Here is an 11,830-nt window from a genome sequence, read left to right as displayed (position 1 = left end):
CGTATCGATGCACAAACACACTTGGTATGGTTAGTTAGAGTTTAGTGCTTACCTAATTGGCTAATATTAATCCCCGGCTACCCGACCATTAGGGCTGTCAACGAGTCGAGTTTGGGCAAACTTGCCTTGTTAGGCTTGAGTTCGACAAAAGATCAAGCCGAGCTCGGGCTCACCTACGATGGTGGCCGAGCTTGGGGATGGGCTCGAGTTCCGAGCTCTGCTTGCCTAAGCTCAGTAACAGAAGAAACCTCGAGAAAGATTGAGTAGGCCTTGCCGTCTTTGTTAGTTGTTGTGACATGGTCATCTAGTTAGGCTTAAGGATGGTTACTCCTTTCCGGCCCTTACAACGTCTCCTTAGGTCTTAGAAATACATTAGAAAGTTAAGGCCGTATAGACTTTGTAGGTGACAAACTTAAATAAAAATCGTAATACTCATTAACTAGAGCCTTATCAAGCCAACCTCATGAGCTTGAGCTCGATAAGGCTTGATAAGGCTCTACCTTGGCCTAGGCTCGAGTTTGGCTCATTTTGAGATCAAGCCCAGAACAAGTCAAACTCGAATAGCTCGTGAGCTTCGAGCTTTTTTTAAGCCCTACCTGTCATCCTAATATGATAATATCCAATTATTATATACTTGTATGGAAATATGATTTAGGATTAGAATATTAGATAATAGGGTTAATTATATTAGGTATTCTATAATTGCGATGAAGAAATGATGATGCCATGAAAAATCTAATTCACTCTCCCCTCCACTAATTTCAGTAGCTTTGATAGCTTTTAGTTGTTGACTTGTTTAGCCATAAAGAGGTTAAGGATGATCGATAGTTTTTATAAATCAGTTAATTAAAGTTTCGGTTGTGCTGAAAATCCTCATGTGACCATTGATCAAGCAATTAAACCGACCCAACCGGTTGATGTGTGCAAACTTCAGATCAACTACAGCATTTGAGGGAGACACATGTAAATGCCTTCAAATTTAGAAACTCCCTCTTACGGAATAAGATGATCCAAATATCAACCAATCTTGATTTTATGTATCCAAAGGTCAATATCAACCAATCTTGATTGAATACCCATTTAATAATTCATTGCAACATCGCCGTTGATTGATGAGTTGCCCCCACCCCCATGTTCGATTCCTGGCTTCGCCCCTGATGCCCATTCCTACAAACTGAACTTGTTCACTTTTGATTCTTACGAAGCATCAACGTGTTACAGAAGCGTGGATCATGTGTGTATACTATGCCACCTGTGCATATATGCATCTGCAGATGATAATTGAGCCTGGGGCACACGAGCACTATGCCACTATGGCATCAATGGCTGCACTATATATGATGAATGGTGACTACTTTTTATTCTTTGTGATGTCTACTTGGCTAACGTGAGGAACGGTAACGTCCTAAAATATAAGAAGAGAGATGAATTAGGATACTTAGAAATTAATGGTTTTAAAAACTTTACAAGATAAAATCTCAATTTTTATCTAAATATGCTCTAGATTTATCTAGTGTGTCTATTCTACCGCTCAAAAGGATTTCAACCTATCATAACAAGGTAAATTGCAAGTATGTAAATACAAAACGTAAATAAGGTAGATAGACAAACTCGACACAAGAGATTTTTATCCCGTGGTATCGGTGACACACAAGCAGCCCTTAGTCCACGTTGGTGCTCCACAAAGATATGCTTCCGATCGCCAAGTCTCTTCCGGTCACAGCTCTTGAGCTACGAAGTCATCAAGACAAGGCCTCAAGCACGATAAGCCACCAAAGTGAGGTCTCACCACTAACCTTTCTTCAGGTCACTTGAGCGCCGTCTTCACTTCAGAGCTTTAGTCACGAAGACAAGGGCATCCACGTCCCCGCACAATCTTCTTACCATCGCTCCACACCAAGTCAGAGGGTCAACAAGTTACCAACGAGTCAAAAAACTCCAAGTCATCGGCATACCTCTCGGTACATGGTTGGATCACTGCTTGATCCACTCTCTAAGTTACAGCACTTAGCAACACTTCTCTCTAGGCCTAATAGCACTAATCACTCTCTAATGGTGTGCTAATTGCCTTGTATGAACATTTTTAGCACTTTGATGGCTTGCATGTCTTCTCAAGTGTATACGAGCTTTCTCTGGACTCTAGCAGCATGCCACACCTTCAAATGATTGAGTGAAGGGGTATTTATAGCTTTAAACCCATCAACTAGTATTTTTTCCAATGACTTAGAAAAGCTATTAAAACCGGATGATCCGCTGAGAATAGTAGTACTAATACCGGATCATCCGATGAGTACAACATCAGAAACTAGCTGTTGAAACTCCACTCAATACCTCTTTGAACACCGAACACTCCAGTGTACCTTCAAATCTCTCACGGACATTCCAGTGAGTTATCTTAAGCCATCCGAGCCTTTGCAGCCTCTCTGTGTAAAATGCTCCGGTACATTCATCTTCAGAGCACCAGACCTTCCAGTGGGTTGTTCTTCATTCTTCAACATTTGCAGTCGTCTTTGCAAGAAATGCTCCAATGCTATAATCTAGTGTGCACAAACCGAGCACCGGACCATCCAGTGAGTTAATTTTCAGTCTTTTGCACTTGTATTATTCTCTACAGAAAATACTCTGATATTACCTAGTGCAGATCATTGGACTATCCGGTGAGGTCCTCAGCCTTCTCCCTCTTTGTCAAAAATACTACGGTGAGTTCAACAACAGAGCACCGAACCATTCGGTGGGTTGATCTTCGGTCTTCTGCACTTGTATTTTTCTCTGCAGAAATATTCCGTGTTACCCAGTGCAGATCATCGGATTATCCGGTGAAGTCCTCAGCCTTCTCCCCCTTTGTCAAAAATACTCCGATGAGTTTATGTACTATTCATCGGACTATTCGGTGAGGCTGGTAGCCTCTAAATATAATGCTCCGATGAGTACAAATTACTTTGTTGCAGACCATCCGATATGACAAATTTTCTTAGGACTTTTTCAATTCAATCAAACTTTGTCCCGACTGTAGTGGCTTCTTGATATGTTGCATCCATGAGACCTACTACATATATTCTTGACAAATATATTAGTCCCAATGACTATGTTATCATTAATCACTAAAATCACAATCATGATCTAATATGGTCATTTTCGCTATAATCTCTCCATTTTTGGTGATTGAAGATAGCATAACCAAAGCAAGTGGAAAATAATAAATGATACCAATCGTAAAAAGCACAATGTCTTACCATATTGTTGGGATACATGTTCGTACCATTTAGTCCCCTTTATTGCGGCTCCTCATTTCTCTGTTACCACTTTCTCTCTTGATCGACCCATACAAGAACTTCTCCCCTTTTATAAACCTAGGTGCCTCATGTTGCTTTTTGTATCTTCTTCTTCTCTTCCTTTATCAACTTCAGCATTCCTAGACATCTTGTATCTTGCTTCTTACTTTGGTCATCAAACTTCTCCACGTTTGTCAATAATCTTAAAAAGGCTAAAAATATATGTTGAACTCGAGGAAGAGTGTTAGAGCATATGGGAGAGAGCTTCATAAATCATGATCCAATGAAATAATACCAATTTAAAAGATATACCGATTATAAGTATATAAGGCATTGATATCAATTGAAAAAGACAAACAAATATCATAATTCATGAAACTCACATGGTATAACCTAAACTCCCTATTTATGTGTGCATATATATAATGAAACCCACTTGTGAATACCACTTGTAGGAATATAGCAATATATGCACATCTAGATAATGAGTAGAGATAGGAAGTTTAAGTCATATCATGCATGGAGGTAACTTAAATATAGAAATGAATTGACAATGATACAAATTGAAGCCTTTAAGCATTGCATATCTCTGAGGATGTGTTGGTTTCTCCATGAGACTACAAAAGATACATCTAACAACACATGTTAGTCTCAAAATCATAACCCATAGGATATACTCACCCTAAATATGTACATACAAGTGTTGAATACTTGCGTGACATATGAACTTGTTACTAATAACAATGGGAAGTACACCCTATAGATTGGTTCATGGCACATAAAAGATATCAATTATGAAACTAATGTCATGAAAGAAACTTACAACTAATAAACCATCTAGGTTGCTCATAAAAAAAAGAGAAATACAAACAACCTATCATATGAAAACCTACATTATGCATTACAATAATTTGAAATAAGCATATGCAATCCTAGACAAGGCAAATAAGCTATAACAATTAAAAGATTTTGCATCTACTTCCATTACCCTTTTACCTTTGGATAGATATTTGGATATATGATGATCATGATCTTCATCAAAGCGTTCAATCTTATACACTTGGCTTCTTTGCTTGAACTCTCATTTTATTTTATGAGCCAAGTCTCCGAATCCACATAGCCGCCTCAGGCTTCAAGTCTTCTTTGGAACCCAAACTGATTGGGGTCCCTTCACGTTGGTGATGACTTCCTTAATAGGTTGGTTCTACCTCCAATCCTTTCTCCTAACCATATGTGAAACAACCTTGTCATTTTCCTTTTTATTAAGCTTGTAGTGGTTGCTCTTGATCTTGTTTTTGTAATTGGGTTTGGTGTATATGTTAGAGGTTTTGTTGGAGAGGTGCATGATATTCTTTTTCTCCTTGATCTCCTTCTTGACTTGCTTGCATTTGAAGGACTTGTGACATTCTTGATGGCATTTGAAGCATGTCATAGTGGACCCTTACTTAAGCTTATTCGCCATGGTAGTATGGTTATCTTGAGTAGGTTGGGCATGGTCTTTGCCCTTTAATTTTATCAAGTCCTTCTTGAGCTTTTTTCACTTCTTACTTGAGCTCATCATTTTCTTGTGTAATGAGATCATCATATGTTTCTACAACAACATTCTTAATGCATATCTCATTATAAAGGGTTGAGCTATATAGATCAATCATATCATCACAAGAAGTGCAATCATCTACCTTAGGATTGACATTAAATAGAGAGGTAGATTGCTTTAAATGGACATTAGATTGAGATTCAATGCACTTAAATTTTGCCTTAAGCTCTTCTTGCTCCTTGTTTAGCAAATTAAATTTACTCAATAATTACTCATAATTAGAAACAAAGGTAGCATGAATGCCATTGAGGGCATTAAATTTCTTAAGTTCTTTAAATTGTTTTTTAAGATCCCTTTGTTGCTCATTGATCAAATGAAGAAATTCATCATAGGAGGGAGAATTCTCATCGGATTCATCATCACTTACATCTCTATCCACACCTTTAGTTATAAGGCACTTGTGTGATGACTTGTACGATTGACGACTTGCGTGATGATGACCTTGAGGAAGAGCTTCTCTTGGAGGAGTGAATGACGAAGCTCTCATCACTTGAGCTTGAATCTTCATCTTCACTCACCTATCTTTCCATATTTGCAAATGCTTTGGCTCTTTCCCTTGTCTCCCTCCTGCTCTTGGTCTTCTTTTCCTTCTTGATGTGATCAATAGTTTTGACCAAGTTTTCAAGGAGATTCGATGGTCAATCTTGGCATTGATCTTCTTGATGTTCTTCTCCACTTGAGAGATGTGCTTAGCAACTTCGGGGTCCATTTGTTCATCATTTGATGTGTTTTGCTCATCATCTTCGTTGCTCTCTTCATCTTCATCTTCATCATCATCATCATCTTTGCTTTAGATTGACTCTTGCTCTTGCCTTCTCATCCTTGCTTTCATATGTTGGCATTGAACTTGTTTGCTTGTGAGAGCAAGGTTCTTGATGTCGGATAAGGTAGAAACTTCAACTCCCATGTTAATGGTCATCTCATAGGCAGTGATCTTGCCTAGAACTAGGCTAGGAGTCATCTTGCTCATGTCATGGTTGTCGTAGATGATGGAGATAATTAGCTTGTACTTTGGAAAAAGAGCTTGAAATATTATTCTCACCACTTGAGCATCTTCAATTTGTGTCAAACCTTGCCCATTGATCTCATTGACAAGGATATTCAAACATGAGTATATGTCATTAGCACTTTCATAGGGTAGTTGTTTGATGTCATTAAGCTTAGTAATAAGCATATGATATTTCTTATTGCGTATATCCTTTGTGTCATCATGTATTTCAATGAGACTATTCCAAATATTATGTGTATTGGTGAGAGAGTAAACACGATTAAATACATCAACATTTAAAGATGATAAAAAGATACTCTTTTCTAATGCATCTAATTGCCTCTCCTTGTTAGTGACACGTGGTTTTATCCCTTCTTCGATGACTTTCTAAAGCTTGCAAATAACAAGTCATAAGAACTTTCCATCGGGGGAAATTGATACCATCAAAATGTGGAGTGCTATGGGTATCCATCCCAACCCCGGACGTTATAACTCTAGGATGTTAAGCCTATCAAGAGCATGAGACTTTGATACCAATTGTGAAGAACGGTGGCGTCCTAGGGGTGAATTAGGATACTTAGAAACTAATGGCTCTAAAAACTTCACGAGATAAATCTATCTTAGTTTCTATTTAAACGTGCTCTAGGTTTATCTAGAGTGTCTATTCTACTCCTCAAAAGGATTTTAACCTTCTCTAGCAAGTTAAATTGCAAGTATATAAATGCAGAAACGTAAATAAGGTAGAGAAACAAAGTCGGTACAACAGATTTTTATCCTGTGGTATCAGTGGCACATAAGCCACCCCACGTTGGAACTCCACAAAGGATATGCTCCCAGTCACCAAATCTCTTCAGGTCACGGCTCTTGAGCTACTAAGTCACCAAGACAATGTCTTAAGGACGATAAGCCACCAAGCCACCAAAGAGAGATCTCACTACTAACCTCTCTTCCAGTCACTTGAGCGTCGTCTTCACTTCAGAACTTTAGTCACAAAGACAAGGGTCTCCACATCCCCGCACAATCTTCTTGTCGCCGCTCCATACCAAGTCGGGGGGTCAACAAGTTACCGGTGAGTCATAAAGACTCTAAGGCATCAGCATACCTCTCGGTACAAGGTTGGATCACTCCTTGATCCACTCTTTAGGTTGCAGCACCTAGCAACACTTCTCTCTAGGCCTAATAGCACTTATCACGCTCTGATGGTGTGCTAATTACCTTGGATGAACACTTTTAGCATTTTGATGGCTTAGATATCTTCTTAAGTGTATATGAGCTTCCTCTGGACTCCAGAAGCATGCCACACCTTCAAATGACTGAGTAGAGGGGTATTTATAGTCTCAAACCTACCAACTAGCCGTTTTCCCTAATAGCTCAGAAAAGCTGTTAAAACCGGACGATTCGATGAGAACAGTAGTACTAACACCGAATCATCTGGTGAGTACAACCTCAAAAACTAGCCTTTAAAAATCCATTCAATACCTCTATGAATAACAGACACTCCAGTGTACCTTCAAATCTATCATCGGACCTTCCGATGAGTATCTTGAGCCATCCAAGCTTTTGCAGCCTCTCCGTGTAAAATGCTCTAATGCATTAATCTTCAGAGCACCGGACCTTCCAGTGGGTTGTTCTTCAATCTTCAGCACTTGCAATCGCCTCTGCAAAAAATGTTCCAGTGCTATAATTCGATGTGCACAAACCAAGTACCGGACCATCCGATGGGTTGATCTTCAGTCTTTTGCACTTGTATTCTTCTCTGCATGAAATACTTCGGTGTTACTCAGTGTAAATTATCAGAATATCCGGTGAGGTCCTCAGCCTTCTCTCCTTTGTTCGAAATACTCCAATGAGTTCAACACACAGAGCACCAAACCATTCGGTTGGTTGATCTTCAGTCTTCTGCACTTATATTCTTCTCTGCAGGAAATACTTAAGTGTTACCCAGTGCAGATCACCGGACTATCCGGTGAGATCCTCAGCCTTCTCCTCCTTTGTCAGAAATACTCCGGTGAATTCATGTTTAATTTATCAGACTATCCGGTGAGGCTATCAGTCTCTGGACATAATGCTCTGGTGAGTGCAAACTTCTTTACGCCGGACTTTATCAGATTATCCGGTGAGGCTATCAGCCTCTGGACATAATGCTCCGGTGAATGCAAACTTCTTTGCACCGGACCATCCGGTGAGACAAATCTTCCTATAGCCTTTTTAATTTAATTAAACTTTTTTTCGACTACAGTGGCTTCTTGCTATATTGCATCCATGAGACCTACTAACATATTTATCAAAAATATATGTTAATTTCAATAACTATATTATCATTAATAACTATATTATCATTAATCACTAAAATTATAATTATAATCTAATATAACCATTTTTGCTACAGCTAACTAATAAGTCCCGGGGCTGGGTTGTTTAGTCCCACACAATCTGGAGGCCATCATTTAGACATAATGGTGTGAGAGTGTACTCCTTTTCCGTGCATCAATCGCTTGACCCATCGACGAGGACGATTCGATGTGCTGATGATAATATACACATATGATTAAAAACAACTTCAAATCTCTCTTCTTTGATGCACCAGCTTATATATTACCAGAATCCCGAATTCCAACTTTTTTTTTAAAATAGTGTCCGTAGTACCTTTTAATTTTGGGCGTTCTTCTTCATAAGTTCTAGCAAGCAGATGATAGTGCTGTCTTAGCCAGCAACCTCTTGCTATTTTTTTAACGGAACAACCTATTCCTATTCGATCTTAGCAGTGAAAGACGTATGAAAAATGTAGTGCTTAGTCAGCTGTTTAACATAGCTTAGAAATAAATCAGGCTTCAGAGTTTCTTCAATTGAATAGCCTCTCGGTTTCCTCTCATTTTCTCTTTCGCACTCACACTCTCTCCCATCCATCTTCTGCAAGGGGCCACGAGGAGACTGGCGAGGCTTTGAGTAGTTGGCGGTGGATTTTCTCCCGGGGTAGAATAATACCCGGGGAGCTTTCTGCTAGGAGACCTACACAGAGGGAGAAAGAGAAAGAAACAAAGCAACTAAAGTCTAAAGCAGAGAGAGAGAGAGAGAGAGAGAGAGAGAGAGAGAGAGAGAGAGAGAGAGAGAGAGAGAGAGAGAGAGAGAGAGAGAGAGAGAGAGAGAGAGAGAGAGAGAATATCAAGGGAGAAGACTGCAGCAGTGGTAACATTTCTCCGCATCCTCCTTGTTCTGCGTGCGAAGAGAACCCTATTCCATGTTCTTGAATCTCTTCCAGTCCTTGTAGCTGATTAGATCAGAGGGAAACAATAGAATTACGGCAGAGATCTAGAGTGAGAAAGGTTTAAGAGGTAAAAGAAGGAGCGCTAAGAGAATAGAATGTTCCCTTCGACCAAGAAGCCCGGCACTGGTACCGCGGCCTCAAATGATCGGCCTATGTGTGTGCAAGGCGACTCCGGCGGCCTCGTCCTCACCACCGACCCCAAGCCCCGTCTCCGGTGGACCGCCGAGCTCCATGACCGCTTCGTTGACGCCGTCGCCCAGCTCGGAGGCCCGGATAGTACGTCACAGATGCTTCAGTTTCTAGGGAATTTTTATGGGTTTTGATTGCTTCGTTTCTTCCATGTAGAGGCAACTCCTAAGACTATCATGAGGGTTATGGGAGTCAAGGGCCTCACCCTCTACCACCTCAAGAGCCACCTTCAGGTATGTACCTGCACACATGTTGTTTGTAGCTGCACAAATGCAAGGTGAAAATTAGGTTTTTGTTCTCTCTCATTTGTGCTGCATGCTTTTTCTCTCTCAGAAATTCAGGCTAGGGAAGCAGCACAAGGAGTTCGGTGAGCATTCAGGTAAGGGATGTAAAGATAAGATCTACTTAAACTACTATATATGCTTTTGTATCTTCAGAAAACTTTAATTTTATAAATTTCTGTTTTCTTAGCTAGCTGATCTTGTCTACCTATGTGTATGCCTTTTCCATCCTCTCGTCAAAGCTAAACCTTACTGATCTGATCTGATATTCTGAAACTTGTTAGGTTTCTGGGCCTTTCTAGTTTTAGATTCATATGCTCAACCTATTAGCGTAGATTATTTTGTACTATGCATACAGTACTTTCAGTTGTTCATAAGGTAGATAATTATAGTCATAAAAGTTATTTCATAAGTTGTAATTAACATTGTCCAATGAACTTCATTCAGCAATGGAGATGCAACGAAACGTGGCCTCTTCTTTGGGCATGATGGGAAGAAGCATGAACGAGTAAGCTGTTTTTTTATTTTTTTATTTTTTTACAAGACATACCTTCAATTAACTTCGTATTTGAATTCAATCTTCACTATCGCAAGCCTCTTATATCACTATCTGTTTGTTAATCATTCAGCCCAAGCGTGAACGTGAATGAGGCTCTAAGGATCCAGATGGAGGTCCAAAGAAGACTCCATGGGGAACTAGAGGTACATGCAAAATAATACATAGTACTAACATGCTTAGGAAGTTTACATGGCACAACTTTGGTTTCTTTCTGTCCCTACTCCCTACACATGCACGATTGCTCATGATCTTTGCGTGCATGCATGAACATTCTTGGGAAGTTTACATAAACTTGAAAGCCGAGATATGGCAAAAAAAATTTGTCGTTCACATGTTCTGACCTCTCGATGCTTTCAAGAACATTCTTGGGAAGTTTACTTGACACAACTTTTCTGTCCTTCGCATTTGCGTGGTACTCATGAACTTGGCATAATGCATTTTCCTTCAAGACAAAAAAAAAGGTGAACTTTGCATGCATGACATGCAGGTGCAAAAGCATCTCCAGATGAGGGTTGAAGCTCAGGGGAAGTACATGCAGTCCATCCTGGAGAAAGCATACCAAGCCCTCGGGTCCAGCGATTGCGCCACGTGGCCCACGGGGTACAAATCTCTAGGCAGCCAGGCAGTCCTTGACATTGGCAGTTCAACGAGCTTCTCTTCCCTCCAGGACCTACACTTCTATGGAGGAAGCCACATGGACCAGCTGCTGCAGCAAATGGAGCGGCCAATGGATAGCTTCTTGACATTGGGCGAGAGCTTCATTGGGTCAGCAGGCAAGAAGGACCCTAACCATTGCAGCTCCACTGGCAAGAGCTCGATGGTGTGGGCCGGCGAAGAGCAGGCGAAGAGCGCCACCGTTCAACTCCAGATGGGGTCGTCGAGAACGATGGAGGGTGGCATCGACGACATGGACCCAATCACCGACCTGTATGATGGTTCGAAACCGATCATGTCATGCGAGTCCATGGGCAGTAAGGGTTTTGAGGGTTCGAGTTCCAAGCTCAAGATGAAGTCGCCTCCACAACAAGGCACCTGTAGGAAGTGAGAGGATACGCATATAATCAAATGTTGGAGCTCAGGCAAAGAACTTGTCCTATACATTTCAATTTTGTTGTGAACCAGCAAAGGTCAGGTCTTGCATGATCACTAAACGACCGTAGCTAATAATTAGCTAGCTAGGATGCATGATCTTAAGAGGATCGATGCATCATATATATATGTTTAACTGTTTGCCTAAGATTACCTGCTATCCTGATTAAGATGGTTCAGGTAATTTCCTTTAGCATCTTAGCGATGCTTTGAGTTTAACCTTAATTTGTACATTTAGTAAAATGCATGATGGTGAAACACGTATATGCTTCTAATTTGTTGCGTGCCTGAATATTAACGAAAATTTTCAGATATGGATTATATTGTGTCACACTGTTGTTTATGCATGCCTGAACATTAGTGAAAAAATGTTTGTCATGCATGTGATAATTATTTGTCAAAATTGCAGTTTTTGCATTAAGCTAGCTAGTGCTTTTTTTGGGTCATTTTCACCTTATTTTTATCTCTGATACTGTGTGTATATACACACACGTGGCAGAGGTAATATCTATGATCTGCAAAGGCAAAGGTGCATGTGTATCTTGATTTCTTCACGAAAAGAACAATTCAATGGAGTCTAGGGCATCCTC

At 40.2% G+C, this 11,830-nt stretch overlaps 1 protein-coding gene across 1 annotated transcript; it reads left to right on the top strand.

Moving 5' to 3' along the window:
- The first annotated feature begins 8,988 nt into the window (after positions 1-8,988).
- Positions 8,989-11,527, top strand: LOC133930453 (myb family transcription factor IPN2-like). The gene is made up of 6 exons (XM_062377104.1): positions 8,989-9,398; positions 9,468-9,544; positions 9,645-9,690; positions 10,040-10,100; positions 10,222-10,294; positions 10,639-11,527. Exons 1-6 carry the CDS (start codon positions 9,218-9,220, stop codon positions 11,194-11,196), a joined length of 996 nt encoding a protein of 331 aa, XP_062233088.1. The 5' UTR covers positions 8,989-9,217; the 3' UTR covers positions 11,197-11,527.
- The last annotated feature ends 303 nt before the right edge of the window (positions 11,528-11,830 follow it).

This window comes from Phragmites australis, chromosome 10 (genome assembly GCF_958298935.1).
Source record: "Phragmites australis chromosome 10, lpPhrAust1.1, whole genome shotgun sequence".
Taxonomy (NCBI): domain Eukaryota; kingdom Viridiplantae; phylum Streptophyta; class Magnoliopsida; order Poales; family Poaceae; genus Phragmites; species Phragmites australis.
Note: the sequence above shows the minus strand (reverse complement) of the source record. Positions and strands in the feature narration are given on the sequence as shown.

Bases quoted from the DNA above. Each gene is read 5' to 3' on its own strand.
- LOC133930453 (XM_062377104.1), top strand. From the start codon at position 9,218: ATGTTCCCTTCGACCAAGAAGCCCGGCACTGGTACCGCGGCCTCAAAT. The intron at 9,691-10,039 runs GTAAGGGATGTA...AACTTCATTCAG, and splicing joins GGAGTTCGGTGAGCATTCAG to CAATGGAGATGCAACGAAAC. The intron at 10,101-10,221 runs GTAAGCTGTTTT...TTAATCATTCAG, and splicing joins ATGGGAAGAAGCATGAACGA to CCCAAGCGTGAACGTGAATG.